The sequence below is a fragment of the Sorex fumeus genome, unplaced genomic scaffold, assembly GCF_029834395.1.
Source record: "Sorex fumeus unplaced genomic scaffold, SorFum_2.1 ptg000051l, whole genome shotgun sequence".
In the NCBI taxonomy this organism is placed as follows: Eukaryota; Metazoa; Chordata; class Mammalia; order Eulipotyphla; family Soricidae; genus Sorex; species Sorex fumeus.
Window position 1 is genome coordinate 11,155,148 of NW_026606108.1, and position 22,349 is coordinate 11,177,496.

Consider the following 22,349-nt stretch of genomic DNA (forward strand, 5'->3'; position numbering starts at 1 on the left):
ACTGCTGGCCGGAAGGTGAGCTTTCCTGGGGCCTGGGCGGGGGTGGGCAGGGGACAGGGGAGACTCCTCCACCCGGGGCTCACCGGGACGTCTGTGTTTCAGATCATCAAAAGCTGGAGCGTGAGGCCCGCATCTGCCGCCTGCTAAAGCACCCCAATATCGGTGAGTTCTGGGGTGCTCATGGGGTATGGGCCATGGGCCCTGCACATTGGGGGTCTGGGCTTAGCTGCTCCCTGGGAAATGAGTCGGGCACAGGCCAGCAGCAGACCCTTGGGGCAGCTCCCTGGCACCACAGTGCCCCCACACCACTTGAGTGTGACCCCTATAAAAATGATGGGAGAGGAGTGTCTCAGAGGCTGGGCGGGGAGGAAGGTGAAGCTCAAAGCTGCCTCAGACTCAGAGGGACAAAATTAGGACCGGCCTGGCGTTGGCCAGTGCAGCCCACTCCCCCATGCTGAGTCAGCATGGAAAGGGGCCTCCCTGAGGCCAGGAACAACACTCACCACCCAGATCCTACTCCTACCCCAGCGGGTAGATTTTAGGCTTCATTGTCGGGGAATGACTGTGTGACCTTGGGTAGCTGCACTACCCTCTCTGAGACACTCTTCCGCAAACCACACAATGTCAACATCGTGTCAAGCCTTCAGTTCGGATTCAGGGTGTGGTGGAGGTCTCTGAAGCTCCAGCTCCACACCCAGGCTGCTGACCTGCAGACCACACTCTGAGGATTGAGAGCGAAGCTTCCAAACCTTCACCCTTAGGAGAAAGCATCTTTCTCCATGCAGGGCCCCAAGGGTTAACTCCCTGCTGGAGAGAAGCTTCTCCATCTGCTATTTATACCCGGAAGCACCTCCCCTCCCCGCTTGCCTGGGAAGAGCCAACACGGACTCAGAGAAGGGGTAGCCTGACTGGGCGCTGGCTGCCGGACACAGGCTGTTTCTGCTCAGGGGGCCCCCAGCTCTCCCACTCTCTAACGGGGGCTGGCAGTGATCTCCCACTAACTCCCCTGCTTCTTATAGAGGCTGTCAGCAGCGTGGGAGGAGACAAGTGCGTGTGTGCATGTCTGTGTGCGCATGTGTGTGCGTGTGTGCGTATGTGCGTGTGTGCATGTCTGTGTGTGCATGTGTGCATGTGTGTGCATGTATACATGCGTTTGTTGTACATTTTCATCTGTCTTCAGTCAATTTTGCCTTCTTTGCTTGCTCCTCTCTTATTTCCAATTACATTGGCGGAGTAGTAAGTTAAAGGTTCTGAGGCTCATAGGCTATAGCTCAAATCCTGGGCTTGCTGCTTAATTCTGTGTGACACTGGACGTGTGAAGTTCTCTCTGGGAGAATGGAAAGGGTCCTGACTGTGTAGGGCTGATGACGGAATGAAACAGTACAATGCCTGTGGCCAGGTGCGTGCTTTTACCATCACGATGCTGCCCACTTACCCTCCATCTGTACTTCCCGAGAGAATATCTGACCTGAAGACACGCTCTTGCCGAAACCGTGATTATCCTTCCTGTAGACGATCGAGATTTGGAGTCATTAACCTTCACACTACATAGAACATCTAATATTAAGTTGCAGTGGTTAAGATTGGCGCAGAGCTTTGCAGGAATACACTCCAGCTCTGATGTTTACTAGGAGTTTGAGTCAGGGCAGGCTGTGAATCTCTCTGAGCTTCAGTCCCTTCCTCGATGGAACTGAAGCCATCCCGGTAATTATCTTCTTTTTTTTAATTTTTATTAGTGAGACATCAGGAGGTACAGTTGTAGACTTACAACTTTTTCTGGGGAACATAAAGTAACAAAATAGGAGACTAACACCCAAGAATGGCTGAGATTAGTACCAGGTAATTATCTTAGAGAACAGTTGCGAGTTCGAAGAGATAGTGCAGGGAAAGCACTTAGCACACGTCTGGCGAGGGGCCAAGTGTCAGGAGGGGGAGTGCTCATCTCTATGGCATTATTCACTCCCTCCTTCCTTCTTCCTGGTCCCTCATGTGCCAAGGACTCTGCTAGGTGCCGGGGATGGGTGCTGGTATAGATCTAAATGCAAAAGGAGATGAAGCTGTTAGCAGACTGGAGGGGTCCAGGAGGGTCTGCCCTCCTGAGGATGGTCCACGCATCTTATTTTCAAACCTCGAATGACATTTTCGGGACATGCAATGAGTGCAGCCCAGAGAGGCGAGTCATTGCTAGAAATGGCTGATTCAGATCACTGGGCTAGTCCCGCCCAAGTGCCCAACAGTGCTGCCACTCTCCGATCCCAGAGGACAAGGTCAGGAAGGTCCTGGCTCAGTACAGGTTGGTCCACCTGTGCCACGCACAAAGGGGATGCCTCCGAGAGCTTGCCCTGGGGAGGTTGGCGACCTGCTCTTCATGTGACTCCCACCTGCCACTGGGATAGACCCTCATCGGTTGACCAGACAACTCTGAGGTCACACATTCCTTAGGGTCACTGGCTTTTAGTCTGACTGGCTTTATTTGCTATGGAATAAGAAGGCAAAGTGATCTTTGCACAGTTCTTGGAGAAACCGTCTAGATAGAAGCAGTTAGTTTGGGGGTGCGGGCTATGGAGATGGCACAGCGAGTCAGGCTCTTATTTGAGAAGCATCTCCCAGAACGCCTGTGTCTCAAGCAGCTGCTGTGATCCTGTGACTCTGTCCCCTCTCCAGAATCCTCCACCTCCCTCAGGTTTCCCCGAAGCAGAGTCTGAGGCAGGGGATTCCCACCCAGCATGTGCTCTTGGCTGAGGCCATAAGGAAAAGGGCATTGCAGGCACCAGGTCACGCCTAACTCCAACCTGATCTCAAGTGCGGCTCTTTCTCCTTCCAGGCAGGAGATTGTTCTTCTCAAGTGTCCACTCCTCCTTGTGGGGCAGGTATTGGCAGGTGGCCACAGGCACCCCACTCTCCCGCAAAGGGCTGTGTGTGAGTGTGGTACCCAACCCCCAGCATATGCACAGTCCTACGGGATGGAAGTGGGGGATTCCATCACCGCCGGAGTCTGCCTGTGCCCCAGTTAAACACGCACATGGGGTTTCTCAGTTTTTTGTTGTCGTTTGGAGGCACAAGAGTCTTCAGGAGTCATTCCTGAGGTGCTTGGGAAGTCTCGTGGTCCTGGGGATCAAACCTGGGTATCTGCCTGCAAAGCCTTCCCTCTGGCCCAATGCATATGGAGTTTAAAAATTAAGCCTGCATTTATTTTAAGACACATTTTTAAAATATTAAAATATGGCAGAGGAATGGACAGGAATATAGCCAAACAAATAGGGGGAATTATTAATGGTAGAATCAATTCTATTAGATGGAAATATGGGGGCCCACTTGATTGTATGTTTGAACATTCTTATAAGATAGAGACAAAAAACTAGAGCAGGATTATCTAATAGACACTCTCAGGAAGCTTGCATGATACAGTTTTGCTCTAACATCGGCAAAAATCTTTACATCATTATTTATAAACATATATCACCCTCATTTAAGATCTTTAAAAATCGGGGCAAGAGAGAGAGTGTAGTGCATGAGGCACTTTGATCCTCGGCACCTCGTCAGTCCCCCTCAGCCCTGCCAGGAGTGACTCCTTAGCACAGAGCCAGGAGTCGGGCTTGATTCTGGGTGTGGTCCAAAAAAAATACAAAAAAAAAAGTTTAAGGATTGTTCGATTCTGTGTCCCATTTGTCTTTCAACTCTGGGTCCCAAACGCAACCACTTACGTGCCCACTTCTTTGAAATGTGTGTTCAGGAATGAGGATCACAAGGGACTCAACAGAGTCAGAAATAGCTGCACAGGGTCAAAGTTCAGACAGCATTAGGGTTTGTGCTGAAGTCTGTCTGTCGAAGTCCCGCCTTCATCACCCCCCTCCCAAAATCACCCCAATGCTAGTACTTGGTACTGCCCAGTGACTCATCCTGTCCCGCACAAGCTCACAAACAGCCTTCCCAAATTTCACCGTGGGGCCGGAAAGATAGTATGGCAGGTAGGGCATTTGCCTTGCACGCAACGGACTCGAGTTCCATCCCCAGCATTGCATAGGGTCCTCTGAGCACCAGCGGGAATAATTCCTGAGCACAGAGTTAGGAGTGAGCCCTGAGCACTGCTGGCCATACACCTCCCGTCCCCCCACTCGCAAAAGCACAATGCATTATGTTTTGCCCTTGGCTTTTTTTTTTTCTTCCAAACACAATTTAGAGATGATTGCAAATGTGGACACACAGCAGCTGTGGTATTTTAGCAGCTGTGTCTCTCCCACTGGGCAGCCTCATCATTCTCAGTGCTCGCCGCCTGCTCCAGGGACACTTGAGGAGGTGGAGCCAGAAGGACGCATGCCTGTCTTTGGCACACTGACTGGCCATGAGAGGCTGCAGGGTCGGCAGCAGCTCTGGGCTGGGTCAGGGACAGCCCTGAGAGCCTTTCTCAGTGTGTGGGACTCAGGGGGTAGCTCTCTGCCTGTCTTCCCAGCACTATTACATCCACCACGCTGGCGACGTGTGAGCCCCAATGTGTGGGATACCGGGAAACTGTGACATGTCCCCACACTGACCCCAGAAAGGGCGGCTACTGCCCAAAGTCACACAGCCAGCAGGTGGCCAAGGCACAAACTGGCATCCTGTGATGCCAACTGGTCCCTCTCAGGGAGAAGGGAGGGGCACGTCGTCCACACTGGGGGTCTCAACGGAAGCACAGGCCTCTGGGGTGCCATGTGGCCTTTGCCACGTGGGTGAGGAGGGGCCGGGGAGGTAGGGGTCCTGTAACGGCTGCTGCCCACCCCCACAGTCCGGCTCCATGACAGTATCTCCGAGGAAGGACACCACTACCTGATCTTCGACCTGTGAGTCTGCCCCTCACCCCACTAACCTCACTATGCAGTGCAGGGGTGACCCCAGCGGGAAAGTCTCCAGTGCCCCCCAGGATGCAGCTCCCCAAGGTGGGAGACCTGCCATCCTGATCCACCCATCACGGTCAGCTCAACTTGGCTTTTATCCGCCGCCTTGACCCTGGCCCCTGAATCTAGTGGTCGTAGAAAGTTTTCTTCTGGAGGGGCCAGAGCAATAGTCCAATGGGGAAGGCGCTTGCTTGGGCATGTGGATGATCTGGGTTCGATTCCCGGCATCCCATAGGGTCCCCTTCCCAAGTCCACCAGGAGTGATTCCTGAGTGCAGAGCCAGGAGTAAGCCCTGAGCCTCACTGAGTGTGGCCCCCAAACGAAGTAAAAATGCAAGTTTTCTTGTGGAATACATTTAAAGTTGGCTAAGCCAGTGGTTGCAATGCAAATTGTCCTGAGCTGAGTGGCCTCGGTGGGCTGGAATGGGCAGAGACCCTGGCAATGATGCATCTCACCGGTGAGAGCAGCCCTAAAGATGCTGGTGGCAGAAAGGGGCACAGGGGAAATCTGCTGAGTCTATGAAGTCCTTTCAGCAGCACCCCCCAACCCCAGCCCACGGGGGGCCAGGCGCCTGGCAAATCCCTGAGCACTTTCGAGGCCCCACAGACCTGAGCCCCAGGGGAGAGAAGGGCAGAGATGGGGGAAGCACTGTGGAGGGGATAAAGGCTGGAAGGTGTGGCCATGGGGTGCCCCTTCCTTTGAGGCTGTCTCTGAGGTCCCTGGGTTATTGGTCTTAGAAACTGCTTCCGGGTGGTAGGTGGGGGGGGTGTTGAGGGGCGCCTGTGGAGTCCAACCCCCTTTCTATCCCCCAGGGTCACCGGCGGGGAGCTGTTTGAGGACATCGTGGCCCGGGAGTATTACAGTGAGGCTGATGCCAGGTGAGGGCCAGCGTGGCCTGGCAGTGGGGTGGGGGTGGGGGCTGGGACCCTTCCCAGGGGAGGGGACTCCAATGTCCAATGCCCTCTTCTCCTTGCAGCCACTGTATCCAGCAGATCCTGGAGGCCGTGCTGCACTGCCACCAGATGGGGGTGGTCCACCGGGACCTGAAGGTCAGTGACACCCCCAGACCCTGCGGGGCCGGGCTGGAACAGGTCACTACCACCACCCCTCCCCCAATCCTGTTCCTTGCCATGTCCCTTACACGTTCATCCACTCTTCAAAGGGACCCGCTCCCCCAGCCCCACATGTCCTGTGAGCAGGCGGCTAGAGTGGTAGCATGGGCACACCAGGGGCCAAGAATTAGCCAGGCCACTGGCAGGGAGGGGGTCTTGAAGGGGACAGCAAGGTCTGGTTTACTGGCTTGTTGCGGGGGTCTCTGCTGGCCTGGGAGGAGGAGACAGATCTTGGGACTATGGGTGGGCTTAGGGAGGCTGGCTTGGGGCGTGCAACTGCAGCTGCAGGCCACGGGCACCAGCCGCTCATGTCATGGCCTCATAGGCTGGGATGAAGCGGAAGGAGCCGGGGACTGACCGGGGGGCCCCTGCTCGATGCAGCCTCTCCGCTGCCACGGCCCTGGGGGTCCCCCTTGGGGCCCTGGGGACACAGTCCCGCTCCTTGTGGACCCTGGGGAGCTGTGTGGAGCCTCAGGTCGAGCCCAGGACCACACAGTGAGCCCCCAGGCTCTCGTAGGCCTCCCCTGTCGGCACCTCGGAGACAAGTACCACCTTGGGCCTGCTCCAGGGGGTCCTGTCCTTGGGGGGCGGGGGCAGTGTTCTGGGCCGGCCGTGCATGGCTATGAGCAGAGGCAGTGTGTCCTCTGGACAGAGCCTCTCCCTGGGGGCCTGTCCCCGTTGTCTCCACAGCCCTTGCACATGGGGGCAGGGAGGAGCGTCGATGTAGGCCACTGGGGGGAGATTAATTAGTGGCACAGCCCTCAAACCAGGGCAGGGCTGCCGCGAGGCAGGGATGCTGGGAAGGCAGCACGAGGCTGTGGACCCTGGAAGTCTCACTGAGGAGGGGCTCACAGGGGTGGGCAGACCCCTGTCGCCCGGGCCTGCTGCAGCTCCCACAAAGTATCCAGTGGGTTGCCCCGGTCACCACGATGTCCCCCACAAGGGAGCAGACTCCGTATTTTTCCAGGTGGAAATGAAAGCTGAGAGAAGGGAAATAATTTGGCAACGTGGAAGGAGAGGCTGACTGGGATTCGAACCCATGCTGGCACCCCTCTTTGTCCAAAGCCCTGGGAAGCAGACTTCAGGCTCCCCTCCCCCCATCTCAGCCCAGAGAGGTTGAGAGTATAACCCTGCAGCCTGGCTCTGTGGAGGGTCATGAGGACAGAGTCCAGCGGCCGAACCCTACCATGAGCCTTAGGTGACAATTATCGATATGGGCCACGTGTGCCCCTGACCTTCGATTCTGGCAGGATGGATGAGAAAGCCACGTGGATGGGAGTGACCGATAACAGCCAAGCACCCAGGCAGATGGGAAAATTATGACAGATTGTGGCAGCACCCAGCGAGCTGAGACAGGCTTCAGGGCAACAGGGTGCATCAGGACAGAGAGAAGGGCCTGGCCCTGTGAAGGGCCCAGTGAAAGCCAAGCCTGAGGGGCCAGACAAGCAAAGGCCCTGGGGTGGGACTCTCACCCTGCTGTCTCAGGGCTGTGAAAATGAGGACCCAAGGGGCTGTGTGGGTGGGAAATGCAGGCCCCACCCAGCTTGACTTCTCTCCAGGTCATCAGAGTTGCTCCTGCCCTGCCCCGCACCCTCCCCTGGAGGAAGGGGAAGTCGGGAGAGGTGCTGGGGGCAGGGTTGGAGGGTGGAGGGGACCTTAGGACAAATGAGAAAGGGGTTTTGTGTGCCAGGAGAGTCCTGCCAATGGGAGGCTCTGACTCTGACTCTGTTAAGCTCCTCATGTCTATCTCCTTCCCATTTCATCTCTGTTCTCTGTTTGCTCCGGGAAGCCGGAGAATCTGCTGTTGGCTTCCAAGCTCAAGGGCGCAGCTGTGAAGCTGGCGGACTTTGGCCTGGCCATAGAGGTGGAGGGGGAGCAACAGGCATGGTTCGGTGAGTCTGGGTGGAGTGGGGGTGGGGGGATTTCAGAGACCCAGGGCCCAGGCTTGCATGTGGTTCTCCGGAAATCCTCAGTTTAAGCAGTGGCAGGTTGGAGGCACCAGCCTGGACTTGAGAGGTGGGTTGACCCACTTGCCTTTGCGTCCATGGACACAGCCCCCATCTCCCAGGAGCTGGGCAGAGGCCACCGAGCCTCTCCATGCTCTGCGATCCTGTCATTGAAGCACAGGCACTGAGGGACTTGGAAAAGTCCCCGGTCGAGACTCGAGTCATTTTGTCCACGGCAAGTGGACAGACGTGGGCTCGGGGTGTCTTCTGCTGTAGTAGACTCATGGGTCTGGTTGGTCTGTGGCATGCTGACTCAGTAGCTTTTGAGCTACATGACGTTTGGGGAGAGTCTCTTCACCTCGCCAAGCCTCTGTCTGCTCCTCTGCAAAACGCGGCTGGTCCTTGTATATTCCTGGGGGCGGTGAGAGGCATGAAGGGGCGCTCTGCCCAGTTAGCGTGTGCCTGGAAACAGCAGCTCTTCGTGCCATGGCTCATGCCGTCCCATCCTTCCTCCTGCCCACCTATGCCCTGAGCGTGTTTCAGTCAGGGAACGCAAACACCGTGAGTCAGACCAGGAAGGAGGCCCTGGGTGCGACCGGCCTCACCACCCCGAGAGAGCTCCCTTGGGAGTGGGGAGAGGGTGGGTTCAGCTCTTTAGGAGCAGACACTCCGAGCACGTCCATCTCCAGCAGTGCTGATCTGCTGGAACCCTGAGCAGTGACGCTTGTGACACGTGTCAGGATACACCGGAGCCTTGGGGCTGCTCTGGACATCTCCTGCCACAGGCTCTGCAGGATGGAGGGCCTGTGAGCTGGGCTGGGTGGATTTGGGGTGAGGGGCTCCCTCGCCAGGGATCCTCACCCCTCCTGACAGGTCACTCACAGGCTAACCTCTGTGTGTGTGCATGTGTGCTTGTCCGCCCGTGTGTGGGGAACAGGGTTCGCGGGAACACCCGGATACCTTTCCCCGGAAGTGCTTCGCAAGGACCCTTATGGCAAGCCCGTGGACCTGTGGGCCTGCGGTGAGTCTCCAGCTGCTCGCCCGGACACTAGTGCCCACCCCCCACCCCCACCCTCCACCTCCCATGCCCACTTCTGCCTACAGGGGCTGAAGCTTACCTGTCCTCTCCCCAGGGGTGATCCTATACATCCTGCTGGTTGGGTACCCCCCGTTCTGGGATGAGGACCAGCACCGCCTGTACCAGCAGATCAAAGCCGGAGCCTATGATGTGAGTGTGTCCCCTCGCTGGCCTCAGTCTCCCCTGGGGCCCAGCACGAATGTCTGTGTCCGGTGACATCAGACATGGCACCCATAGTTCTCTGTTGCTTGAAGACAGGCAGGGGCAGCCCTAGAGCCAGTTCTGCCTAGGGAGGAGGTATTGGGGGATGGGGTTTACCCTTGGGGTGGCCGAGGGCAAAAGCAGCACCAAAGCAGGAGGAGTGGAGGAGAAGAACACCCAGAACACCCAGATCCAGGCAGAACACCCAGGGCACATTCTCCCTCTCTCTAAACGTTACGTAGATGCATATAGACATGATCCACGCATCAGTAACGTATTATATATAGCATGATCCACACACCAGCATTGTGTTAATATAGCATGATCCACTCAGCAGCAGTGCATTACATATGTACGTACCACACACCAGCAGTATATTATATATAGCATGATCCCCACGCATCAGCAATGTGTTATATAGAACATGATCCACGCGTCAGCAATGTATTATATATAGCGTTATCCATCCATAAGCTCTGTGTTATATATAACATGATCCATGCATAAGCAACGTGTTATGTATATATATATAACATGATCCACACATCAGCAATGTGTTATATATATAATATGATCCATGCATCAGCAATGTGTTAGATATATAACATGATCCACGCATCAGCAATGTATTATATATATAATATGATCCACACATTAGCAGCATGTTATTTATATATAACATGATCCACATATCAGCGACGCATTATCGCTGTAACATGATTGACACATCAGCAACGTGTTGTGTATAGGACAGGATCTACGCATCAGCTATGTATTTTATCCATATCACGCCAGCAGTGTATTATAGACGTGCAGGATGATCTGCACGTGAGCACTATGTTCTCTGTATCATCTACATCGAACTATGTGCTATACATGTCCCAGTCGCTCTGTACACACGCAGAAATAAGAAAAGCCGACCCTTCGGCATCTTCTCGACACTTTGTGTGTGTGTTGTTAGTGTCCATCCCCCTCCTACTCCTTGCCTTGGTCCCAGTCCTCCTGTATATCAAGAGCTGAGGCCAGGTGAGGTGCCCGCGCTGCCCCCTGCTCTCCCTGAGGAGTAGTCGCGCTCTGAGCCCTTGCTCCCACCTACCCGGGACTCGGCTCTTGGCTATCAGTGGACCATGTGTCTTCTGGCATCTGTAATCCTCACAACACCTCCAGGGCTGCTCAGGGGCTGGGAGCGTTGTCCAGGGTCACAGCACTGAGCAGAGCCGGAACTGGGACCCAGGCCTACCGGCTCTGAGGTCGGGGCTGCCCCTCCCAGGAGCCCCCCAAGAAGAGGCTCCTGTTCTTCCAGCCCTGGAGACAGGGCCCTGCTTCTCCCCTCACGCCCTGCCCCAGGGGTCCCAACAGGGAGGAGCCCGGACCCTCCTGAGCATGTGTGTCTGAGGGGTCAGGCACTGGGGCGGGGGCGATCGTCGCAGTGGCCTGGGACAGGCTGCAAAAACTTGGCCCCTCTGCCCCTCCCAGTTCCCGTCCCCAGAATGGGACACTGTTACCCCGGAAGCCAAGGACCTGATCAACAAGATGCTGACCATCAACCCCTCCAAACGCATCACAGCTGCTGAGGCCCTCAAGCACCCCTGGATTTCTGTGAGTCTCTCCCCCCACCCCCTCGAGGCCCTTCTCAGCAACCCCTCTAGGCCTCGGGTCCTGATCCCAGAGTCCTGCCCCTGCCCCTGGCCCCTCATGCCCACCAGGCATCCCACCCCTGCTGGGTTCTTGGGGGGATCGTGAGATGCAGGTGCTGTGGGTTGGTGTCACAGCTGTGATGCTGGCGACATTGGTGTCTGGGGTTGTGAGTTGGGGTGGGGGCCTCCCCAGCGGTGCCACAGCCAGCATCCCCCCCACTCCCGGAAGCCCTTGGTTGGCAACAGGTGCCTGCCAAGGTGCTGGTGGGGCTATCAGGGTCACATGTGCCCCTGCTTCGAGGACATGGGGTGCCAGCAATGGAACTCTGGGCTCCAGTCCGAAAGGTGCAGGATGCGGCTCCTGGTGTCCTCCTGGCCCAGTGCACCATTGCACCCACTTTCCGAGGGCAAAGTCTGACTCCCAAGGGCCAGGCAGAACTGCCTGGAAGCCTGCGGGGCTGGGGCCCAGGAGACCCTGCTTACCTGGCCCCTTCCCTCTGCCCACAGCACCGCTCCACCGTGGCCTCCTGCATGCACAGACAGGAGACCGTGGACTGCCTGAAGAAGTTCAACGCCAGGAGGAAACTGAAGGTAATCGGGCACGAGGCCTGTGAGTCAAGACCTTCGCTGCTCAGCCCCGGAGCGCGGCTAGAGCTGGGGGGTCGGGGGGGGAGGGTGAGCAGTGGGGGCATAGACAGGCAGTCAGGACCCCCTGGAGCAGGGGGGAGTGCTGTGACAGGCGTGCCCCCAGATCAGGGGTGCCCAGCAGCGTCAGCCACTAGGTCTTCAAGTACGGGGGAGGATCCCAGAAGCCTTCCTGATGAGGGGGCAAGTGGCGGGGGCAGGAGGGGGTGGGGAGGGGCGGGGAAGGGGCATTTGAGCTGAAGCAGGAAGGGTCAGCCCCGTTCAGAGGGGCCGGGTATTCCAGAGGGAGGAGCCTGGGGGATGGTTGCTGGTGTGAACTTTTAGGGGACATGGGGGCTGCAGGCTGGAGTGATAGCACAGCGGGTAGGGCATTTGCCTTGCACGCAGCCAACATGATCGACCAGAGTTCGATTCCTCTGCCCCTCTCCGAGAGCCCAGCAAGCCACTGAGAGTATCTCGCCTGCATGGCAAAGCCTGGCAAGCTACCCATGTCATAGTCGATATGCCAAACATAGTAACAACAAAGTCTCACAGTGGAGACGTTACTGGGCCTGCTCGAGCAAATCGATGAACAACAGGAGGACCGTGACAGTGACTGTGGTGGCTGCAGTGTGATTGCGCAGAAGATGGTGGGGAGTTGGCCTCCCTGGGGAGGGGAGCAAGGACGGGAGGGGGAGGGGCTGAGGCTCACTCTGCTTACCTGAAGCGATGTCCCAGAGCCAAGTGACTGACGCAGGTTGACTCAGTCTCCTGGCTGTCTCCTGCCTGGCATGGGGGAAGGATCAACATGGATCCAGGCCAAGGGGTGCTAGCCAGCAGGAGCGAGTTCCCCTGTTCCCGGCGGGAGCACTGTGGGGGAAGCCTCAATCTTCGGATTGGGAGCAACTCCCATCACATTGGACGGTCAGCATCAGAGAAATGGCCACAGCCTGAAGCTCCCAGTGGGGTACCTGGTGCCCACCCACCCCCTTAGGCCACACCCTGTCTGCTCCTGGACGCCCCCCCCACTACTTCTCTCGGGAGGCTGGTCGCATTGGCTGCGGGGATAGTGAGGGGCAGTCACGTGACGGGGCGCCCCCTCTCCCCTCGCCCCGCTCCCCATCTTGTGTTTCAGGGGGCCATCCTCACCACCATGCTGGCCACCAGGAACTTCTCCGGTAGGTGGCGGGATCTCAGAGTCATGACTGCGGGGCTGGGGCCGGGGAGCCGGAATACGAGGGGGGTGGGAGTGCAGAGCTGCAGGACCCCAGACTCACACTCACCCCTGGACTAGGAGGTCAGCCAGCCCAGACCGCAGGATAATGAGAGGTTCCTTGTGTCTCCCCCAGCTCCTAGCAGTGTTGGCCTCCTTGGCTTGGGCCAGTAGCCAGCAAGAGCCTCCCCAGGTTGGGGTGTCTGTGTCCTGGAGTCCCAAGTCACCAGCCCCCAGCCCCCATGCTTGCACGCAGTGGTCCCTAGGACAGGCGGTGGGGGACGGCCATCCCCATTATTTTGTGCGGTGGCCTCTGGCTGTACCAGGTCAAGGGTCCTGGGAGGCAGCTTCCTGCTGGCATGGGCATGAGCCAGCCTGGCCTGAGAGGGCGCACAGGGTCAGTGGCACCCAGGAAGGAGGCTGGCCGTGCCGGGCCAGGCAAGGAGCACCAGGCAGGCCCAGCCAGTGGGGAGGGGAGGGATCAGCCCCCTCCAGCCACAGCTGAGGCAGAGCCCGCCCTGGCCTGGCAGAGGGAAGCCCGGGGGCCTTGACCCCAGAGGGCAGCTGCAGCCTCCGCCCCGCTCCCACTCTCGCTCCCCTCCCCGGACCTGTGGTTCTGTTAGCTGAAAGATGAGCCACAGAGTCAGAGTCTGTTTATAGCCACTCAGGGGGCCCCTCGAGAACTCAGGTCTCCGACTCCCTCCCGGGGCAGGCCTGGGGGTCAGGCAGGCCCCAGCACAGACGTGCTGGGGGAGGGGCGGTATTTGTCGGCGTGGGGGTGGAGAGGGTGCTGTGGCCAGCACACGCTCACACGCAGGCGGCCGGGGTTTGATCCCCAGCACCACGTAGTCCCGGCAGCATGTCCAGGAGTGGTCAAAAACCAAAAAGCGAGAGCTTGTACAGGGGGGTGGGACGCTTCTCTTGCAGACAGCCAACCCAGTTCTATCCCCAACACCCCGTATGCACCCCTGAACACTTGTGGCAGGGACCCCTGAGTGCAGAGTCCAGAGTAAGCCCGGAGCACTGCAGGACGTGGCCCCAACCAAACGTTGGCCAATCCTGGCCCTGCGTTCTGGTCCCTGAGCACTGCCAGGAGTGATCCCTGAGCACACAACCAGGGTCAAGCCCCGAGACAACTGGGTGTGCCCCTCCCCCTGCCCAGACAACAAAAACAAAATAATAAAGTCAATGAAACTTGGGGTCGGGAGATTTCCAGCACTTCGAAAACAGACTTTTCTCTGTCCTCCAAGATTTCCATCTCCTCTCGAGAGTGATTTCATTTCTGGAGCCACAGTCCCAAAGGAATGGGCAGGCACGGGTCTGCAGAGGGTGGTCCCAGGGACACTGTGGGAGTGTGTGGGGGGGCAAGCTGGGTGCCCTAGGACTGCCACAAAGCCAGAGAGGATAGTACCTCCCCCTTCATGGGAAAGAGGAAAATGCGTGAGTCTGCAAGGGTCCACAGGCGGCCATGTAGGACGACATGAGCAGGGCGCCCACCCAAGCCCGGCCATCACTGTCTGCTCAGCCCCTCTCCGCCCCCTCCAGGCTCCCGCTGTCGGCCGTGTGCCATGGACACACTGTCTCTCTCTCTGATGGCATCCGCCGGAGGCCATGGGCCTGGGCCAGACTGGGCCAGGTTGGCACTGCCCATTGCCATATCCTGGCTCCTGGCCACTCCTGGGGTTCTGGCCAGCAGGAGGGAAGGGAGGGGCGGGGATGCCGGTGCAGGGGCCTCCCTGGACACTGGGGCTCAGCACTTCCCTGCCACGGGGCCACTGCCAGCCCCCGCGTGGAGCTTGAGATGGAAGAGGATCCGGCAGGGGGACCTGACAGAGGCGGCCTAGGGGGAGGGGGGCCAGGGTGGGGGTGGGGGGGAAGGAATCTGCTTCTTGTCACTGGAAGATGTTGCCGGCAGCTGTCTGGAGCCGGTCAGAGGGACTGACACATGACGTCCCAGCAGCGTGGGGCTAAAATTAGCCTGGCAGCAGGAGGGAGGGCGCGTCCAGCCCCGGGCCAGGCAGCCGGGCCTCAGGGCAGGCGGTGACCGGGATCCAGAGGGAATCCCCGGGCTGAAAGAGCAACTCCGTCCTCGGACACTGGGGCCCTCCCTTGGGCCTTGGGGCCAGCTGCTCACGCTCGGGCTTGCTGGGAAGTGGGGAGCCGGGTCCACGCCAGCCTCCACCAACGCCCCCCGCCGCCCAGGAGGGAGGAGGAACAGGACGGGGAGGCCCCTGCGGCCGCCCGGGGCTGGCCGCGCCCTCGGCCGCCCACAATGCTGCTCTTCCTGGCCCTGTGGGCTCTGGTGCCCTGCCTGGTGCTGCTAACCCTCTACTTTCTCTCCCACGCAGGGGGCAAGAGTGGAGGGAACAAGAAGAACGATGGTGTGAAGGTAAGGCCCAGGGAGCCCACAGGGCCCGCCTCTGCCCGCAGGCCTGGCCTCAGGGCCGCGCTCCATGGACGCCTCCTGGCCTGCCTGCCCACCATCCAGGCTCTGCGGACAACAGGCTGGGGCCAGGGACATCCGGAGCAGAAGGGAAAAGCAGGTGGCCTGGGGTTGGGGCGGGTCCAAGAGAAAGACCGCGGGGCTTCTCCGGGGTGCAAGACTGGAGAGCAGGAGGGTCCAAGGAAGGAACCCAGACGGACACGAGGGGAGACCTCCATCCCGCGCACCCTCAGCTCAGCCCCCAGAGGCCCGGAGGGTGCACAGACCCGAGGCGGCGGGCTCCGTGCTAAGAGATCCACCCTGCCTCGGCCCTGCCCTGCTGCCCGAGCTGCTTCCCTCCACACCCACCCTCTTCTCCCCCCTTCTTTCTCCCCCTGCTCTTGGGGCCTGTCCCCACTCTCTGCAGTCCCTCCTCCCTGCCACTGGCTCGCCTTGTGGGTTCTCTTGACATCCTGCCTTCTTCTGGGCTCCCCAGGCTGGCCTGGACCCTGGCAGGGGAGGGCCCTACGCCAAGGGCTCCCGGCTGGCAGCATCTGCGGAGTCAGCACCAGCTTCCCGCTGGGGGCGTCCGAGGAACCTAGGCTTGCTGTCCCAGGCCTGGCGCCGCAGGCCCTCCTCTCTACTCCATCCTCTTCAGCTCTGGGGTTGCTTCGGAAGCATTCAAGGTCGGGGGCGATGAGGCTGACCTCCTGACTTCCAAGCTGTAAAAACAAACCAAAAAAAAAAAAAAAAAGGCAGCGGAACCCTCATGCTTCATCTGGGTATTTGAGGGAGAGTTGGTGATACAGTTGGTTTGGCATCATCTGGGTGGATTTCAGGCTGATGCCCTCGGTGCCGGGTCTTGGGCAGGCTCCTGCCACAGCACCCTGGGTAGGTGGGGGACCTCAGGAAGGGGAGGCTGAGAGAAGGTTCTGGGGCTCTCAGGATGCACCTGTGGGTTTGCACCAGGTACCTCGGTGGCTTGACACCCCTAAGCTTGTGTTTCTTCATCCAGCAATGAAGAGGTATCGTTCTGAGCAATGCAGGGTGGTGGTGGTGGGGGGGGGGGGTTCTTCCTCTGAGGATTAACTAGAGACGGGATGCATGGTGCGTGGTCCACGTTCTTGGGGTTGGTACACTATTCTCTTGTCTGCTTTTATATTGGTCTTTCGGGTGAGATTTCTCTTGAAAACAAAGTTTGCTCAAGAAAATATTTGGCCAGCAAAATTCTGACGCTTTTAAAGTCACGATCCAAGCCTCGGATGGAATCCAGGATTGAATTTGGTTCCTTGCCCTTGGGTCAAATGCCTTCCACCATTCCAAAGTGAGACAGAGGGGTGGGCAAAGTGGGGCAGCGGGGTCCCTGGCTCTCGTTTGTTGGTCTGAACGGGTACCTGCAGGGCTGCTAGATTCCCTGTGAGAAATGTGGGGGTCTGAGGGCAGAAGCGCCGGGGCTGTGGGTGGGAGGGTCTGTGCATGCACGTGGGGCCCCCGGCCCTCTCACCAGACTGACCTGGCAAAGGCGATGGTAGAGCCTCTGGCCTCCCCAAAGTGGCTCTTAAGACAGAGCTTTATGGGGACCAGGCCAGGAGGTGGACCCTGTCGAGGCTGTGACCGGCCATTCCAGGCCTCGCAGGGGGCATAGCTGGAGAGCTTGCATGGCCGCCCACACTGAATGATGCCTAGTGAAAGGAAGCTCCGAGGAGGCCATTCCAGGCTGGACTGTAGCTCAGCCTTCTCTCCGTCCCGAAGGCAGACAGCAGGGCCAGCAGAGCTGGAGCCTGGTCAGCTCCTGGTGTGTTCTCAGACATTTGAACGGAAGCACAGCCATTATCTCAGGCCTTCGGCAGCCTCCTCCGGATGGCAGGAGCACCAGGCGCAAGCAGGCAGGAGGACGGATGGGGCCTGGAGTCGTGTCCTGCGGGTCCCCGCCTGAGCTGGAGGAGGGGCAGTGGGTCTTCGAAAGGCTTCCCCGGCACTGGCACAGACGCGTGACAATGGCCAACAGTTTGCGGGACGTGGTACCCGTCACATGCCGTCGAGTGGGGGCTGACGTGGGCCAGTTTGCACTCTCGGCTTTCCTCGTGAGCGGCCTGAGGCCTCAGGCCTTGGAGCTGCGTGCTTAGGTCTGGGCCCAGGCATTTGTGGGCACCCATTTGGCCCCCCACAACCGCATCCTAGAGACAAATCATGGTTTTGTCTGGGCCTTACCAAAAGAGCCGGAGGTTGGTCTCAGCGCTGGCGGGAGAAATGGCTTCCGTAGTCTTGGGGCTGTGACAGGGCCCTACAACGGTGTGGGTTCAGGCGGGCTGTCCACAGCCCATCGGAGCACTCTCCCGAGAGTGCAGGGGACTTCTGTGAATCCGACTCGGGTGTCGCTGTGGGCTGGAGCCGTAGGACAGCAGGTAGGGTGCTTGCCTTGCATACAGCTGACCCAGGTTTGATCCCTAGCGTCCCACACGGTGCCTGAGCACTGCCAGGAGAAAACCCTGAGCACTGCTGGGTGTGGCCCCCAAACAAACCAAAACGACAAAACACAGGTGGCTCTCCACCTGGGCTTCTCGTTAGTGTCGTCGTGTGTCCTTCGGGAAACGGAGTCTTTCCTTTCACGGCCATCCTCGGCCCCGACGGCTCCGGCCCCCAGCCCGCTCGTGCCGCTGTCGGTGTCCCGTCGTGCCGTCCTGACCCCGCCCCGTCCCATCCGTCACTGTGCGTCCGACTCTGATGCGGTCTCTGCTCTGTGTTTCCATTTTGTGTCCCGCCTGGAGCTTCCTGGCCCTCAAGACACTTCTCAGGTCTCTGCTGCCCACCGAGCTGGGCTCTGTCCCCTTCTACCACCCTCTCCCCCCCAACCCCGGCCAGGGGCAGAGCCAGCGCTAAGTGCCCGGCGGCGTCCCCTGGCTGTGTCTAAGGCAGCAAGCACTGGGCAGAGGCCCTTAGGGGCCTGAGGTTAGAAAGCCCAGAATTAGACACACTAATTCTCAGGGGATCCAGTCAGTGCCTCTAACTGGACAAACGTCCACCCCAGGGGCTTCTGTAGCTGACCAGGCAGCCAAGCTTTGAGGAGAGCTAGGTGGGCGGTTGAGGAGGGTCACCAGGCAGAGTGGCCCCAGCTCAGCTGAACGACATGGGGAAACCGCCCGTCTCTGCCCTGCCTTCTCACACATTCCTGGCTGCCTCCCCTGCAGGCGAGTCTTTAAGACACCGGCTCAGAGCCAAGACAGGAAGAGTCTGAGTTTTCTCTTTCTCTCCTTCCCTTGGTTCCACGATCCGTGGAAACCCTCCCACCTGCCCGCCCATCCCCACCACCCCACCCCAAGCGAGAATAACAGGCTGCAAGGTCACTCCAGAGACTCAAGCCCCAGGCTCGGCTTTCTATCAGGCGGCTCCTGCCTCAGTTTCTCTCCCTTCTCTCCGGGAAGTCCTGAGTGCAGCAGCATTTCCCAGGCACCGCAGCCTGACCCCTGTTTTGAGGTTGCCAGGGGATATTGTGGAAAATGGACAGGCCCGAGGCCAGGGTAATGATAGCACACAAGGTTCCATCCCCGGCACCCTGCATGGTCCCCTGAATCCCTCCAGGAGTGAACCCAGAGTGAGAGCCAGGAATAAGCCCTGAGCACCACTGGGTGTGGCCCCCCCACATCAACAATATTTAAAAAAAAAAGAATTTAAAAAAACAACAAGCTCAGACACCACCCCAGTGCTGGTCCCCACTTCTGGTCAGACCCATTTTTGACTGGTCTTTCAAGAGGCTTGGATGCTTCGCCAAGCGTGCCCTGGTCCCTCAGAGGAGCTGTGCATAGTCGAGGGTGGACTGGGGGCTCACGCTCCACCCGAGAGCTCCCCTGTGCTCCCAAGAGCACTGGGCTCTGGAGGTCTTGGGCTCGCAGGGCCAGCCTGGAGCTCCGTGGTAGCCACGCTCGACCCCGGGCTGCCGTGCGCCACATGCCAGGACCTGAGGCTGAGCGAGTACCATGCGACTCCCATAGCAGCAGCACCCCCAGGGTGGCCCCCAGGCCCGTCCCCTACCCCTCCCGTCGTCCCTGTCCTTCCTCTCTGCTCCCTGCCGTTTTCACGCTGTGTCTTTCCTGTCCCATCTCTTCTCCTTGTTTTTCCAGAAAAGAAAGTCCAGTTCCAGCGTTCAGTTAATGGTGAGTGTCTGCCGTCTCCCACACGCCGGTAAATGCTGGGCCTCGAACCCTTGCTCCTGCCGCCTCCCGCAGGCTGCACTGGGACCCGGGGCGGGGAGCGGGTGCTCGTGTGACCACATGTGCGTTGTGTGTGCGTGTGTGTGTGTATGTGTGTGTGTGTGTGTTGTTGGCGTGTTTCTGTTGACACCTGCTGCAATGCCATGATCCAGTTCCGCAGCCCGTCCCAACGAGGTGGACTCGGACCCCTCCTGGGTCCAGGCTGGGGCTCCTTTGCTTCTCCCGCCCTCTGCTCTGGACTCACCTCTCAGGGCTCGGTTGGCGCCAGTTGTGGTGAGGGCGGGGCTGGTTTGGCCTTGGAGACCTCCCGCTTGGGCCTCTGTAGGGCTACCCAGGGCCCGCCAGTGGCAGGACAGCTGTAAGCCCCTACCCTTGTCAGGGGTCTGCCGGTGGGGCCTCTTCTTCTGGTTTCGTTGCTGCCTCACTCGCTTGTGCGTTTTTCTCCCCCACAGCCCTCTCGCCCCGGGCTCCCCTCTCTCTCTTTCTTCCTCTCTGCATCCTGTGACGGCCAGGTGGTCTCCGCTCCCTGTTCCCTTTCTCTGCTACCCCAAGCAGACAGGGCCGGGCTCCGCCCTTCCCAGCCCTTCCAGAAAGGCCAGGGTTCTCCTTGCAACTATCCCTTCCACCAGCCACCTGCATCCTTGGACCCGTTCCCCCCTCCTTAGACCCAAAAGTCTGACGGGGTTTTCAGAGCAGCGCCAGACAGGCTTCCGGAAGCCAGGCCACTGCACCAGGCTGCCAGGGCAGCCCCCTGCTTGGCCGCCCCTCATCCTGTGGGCCCAGCAGTCCTCAGCATCCCCCCGTGTTCTCTTTGGCAGGAGTCTTCGGAGAGCACCAATACCACCATCGAGGATGAAGACACCAAAGGTAGGGGAGACCTTGCTGCCCTCGCTGACTCAGGTCCGTCCCTCACTGCCCCCTGCATGGGGCCCTCAGCTAGAGATGCTCTTTTCGTCTTTTTATTTATTTATTTTTGGGGGGCAGGGGTTGAGGGCCAGTCCCCGGGATGCTCAAGGTTGCTTCCTGACTCTGATTAGAGAGAGTGACCCTGACAGTGCTTGGGGGACCTTCTGGGGAGCCGAGAATTCAAACCAGTGGGCCCTGGAGAAGGCAAGTGCTTAGTCTCTGGGGCTGTCTCTCCGGTCCCGGCTTTCCTTATTTTCAAGGTGATTTGTTCCATGAGATCCTAACAGAATAGATTGAACAGATTCAAGTCATAAATCAAGAATCATGGTATAAAATTTCCGTTAGAAAGGAGTGTTCTTGAATTATTTAAGTGCGTTGATTTTTAAAACATGAAAGAAAGGCAGAAATCTCCAAACTCAGTTGACCAGAGTGTAGGACTCCCAGCCTGAGAAACTCCATCAGCACAGTTGCCTCAAAGGAGAATGAAGGAAGAAGAAGAGGAGGAGGAGGAGGAGGAGGAGAAGGAGGAGGAGAAGGAGGAGGAGGAGGAGAAGGAGGAGGAGGAGGAAGAGGAGAATGAAGGAGGAGAAAGAGGAGGAGGAAGAAGAGGAGGAGGAGGAAGAGGAGGAGGAAGAGGAGAAGGAGGGACATTCCAGATTCCCACCCCCCACAGCCTCCATGTGCTGTGTGACCTGGAAGGGTGTCTTAACCTCTCTGGAACCCAGCTCTGCCATCTTGAGGTCAGCCCCTGGCAGGTGAGAGATGCAGAGGTCACTCCTTTCTGGACACTCCCAGAGCAAAGGCGCTGGTGAGGGGACAGAGGAACCCAGAGCCAGAGAGTCTCTCCAGATGCAGGAGCAGCCCCAGAGCCTCACCTGGAGAACAGGTGGGCGAAGCCTGCTGACGGCTGTACTCCAGCACAGTCCAGCCCTGGGGAGGGGGCAGTGCTGCCCACTCTGACGTCAGGCACTCGGACCCCGCTGCGTGGCCTCTGCCCTGAGTCCTGCAGAGCCCGTGCCTGATCACTGGAGGGGCAGGGACAGCAAGCGGCAGCCTCTGGGGAACCCTGTGCACCTCCTGTCACCTGGGCTGTGACGGCGAGGACCCCTGTCTGCAGCCTGGGGACTCGGGCGTGGCGGAGGCATCTGCCCAGGGGTCCAGCCGGTGGCAAGGGAGTGGTGCTGCTGTTCTGCCAGTGGGTGCCCTCTTGCCCCCCCGGGCACAGAGCTCCTCACCCCCACCTGTGCCTCGAAGCCCGATGCCCGGGGTGGGTGTGGGGGGGTCTGAGGCCAGAGCTGACCTGGACACGGGCAGAGTCAGCTGTGCCCGTGGCAATGGCCTCCAGCCCTTTGGAGCATTTGCTCCTGAGGGAATGCAGAGAGGGGGCAAAGAGCACTTGACTGTCCAATGTGAATTTCTTAGTTATTACTCATAGTATTTGTATTGTACTATTGCAAGTCAGGCCTTTCCTCCCTTTTTGTTTTGTTTTGTCTTTTGTTTGTGGGCCACCCTGGCAGTGCTGAGGGTTACTCCTGGCTCTGTGCTCAGCAATCACTCCTGGCAGACTTGGGGAACAATATGGGGTGCTCATGATCGAACCTGGGTTTGCCATGTGCAAGGCAAGTGCCTTCCCCACTGCACTAATCCCTCTGGCCCACAAGTCAGGCCTGAAGGAAGTCTTGGCACCCCAAATGCCACTCTGGCCCGATGGCAGAGGGCGCCCTGGCCGGGTGCTGGCCCTGTGTGGGGCCTTCCTGAGTCTGACGCGGGCTGTGCTTCTGCTGCTCCCAGAGCAGAGAAGCCAGAGTCGCCTGAGGGGCCAGGGCTGGGGTGAGAGATGCATGTTCAGGGCCCAGGCTGCCCTCTGGGCCTCAGTGTGTTTCTCACCCCCTTCCTAGTCCATGCCTGCAGCGCCCGCTCCTGGGGTCTGAGATGGGACTGTCTCCATCTTGTCTCCCCCAGAGTTAGAAATTGGGGGGGGGCCCTGGAGCCTAATCTTGGGCTCAGTACAGACAGGGGCGGTGCAGGGGAGCCGGTGCTGAGCTTGTGACCTTGAACAATTCACGCAACCCTCTGAGCTCCCGTTTCCTTGGCAGTGCAAAGCTGCTGATGCAAGTGACACGTCAGA

At 58.8% G+C, this 22,349-nt stretch overlaps 1 protein-coding gene across 2 annotated transcripts in view; it reads left to right on the forward strand.

The window, feature by feature from the left end:
• CAMK2A (calcium/calmodulin dependent protein kinase II alpha) overlaps positions 1-22,349 on the forward strand; it is a 54,515-nt gene that overhangs the window by 22,091 nt on the left and 10,075 nt on the right. The window contains exons 3-15 of one of the 2 annotated variants that reach the window (XM_056124626.1): positions 103-162; positions 4,766-4,820; positions 5,687-5,752; positions 5,851-5,923; positions 7,776-7,878; positions 8,870-8,953; positions 9,066-9,160; positions 10,688-10,810; positions 11,356-11,439; positions 12,608-12,650; positions 15,034-15,074; positions 19,226-19,258; positions 20,134-20,182. In XM_056124626.1, the coding sequence (XP_055980601.1) occupies positions 103-162; positions 4,766-4,820; positions 5,687-5,752; positions 5,851-5,923; positions 7,776-7,878; positions 8,870-8,953; positions 9,066-9,160; positions 10,688-10,810; positions 11,356-11,439; positions 12,608-12,650; positions 15,034-15,074; positions 19,226-19,258; positions 20,134-20,182 (909 nt within the window). The remainder of the gene's footprint in view (positions 1-102; positions 163-4,765; positions 4,821-5,686; positions 5,753-5,850; positions 5,924-7,775; positions 7,879-8,869; positions 8,954-9,065; positions 9,161-10,687; positions 10,811-11,355; positions 11,440-12,607; positions 12,651-15,033; positions 15,075-19,225; positions 19,259-20,133; positions 20,183-22,349) is intronic. The other variant, XM_056124627.1, reaches the window with a different exon arrangement.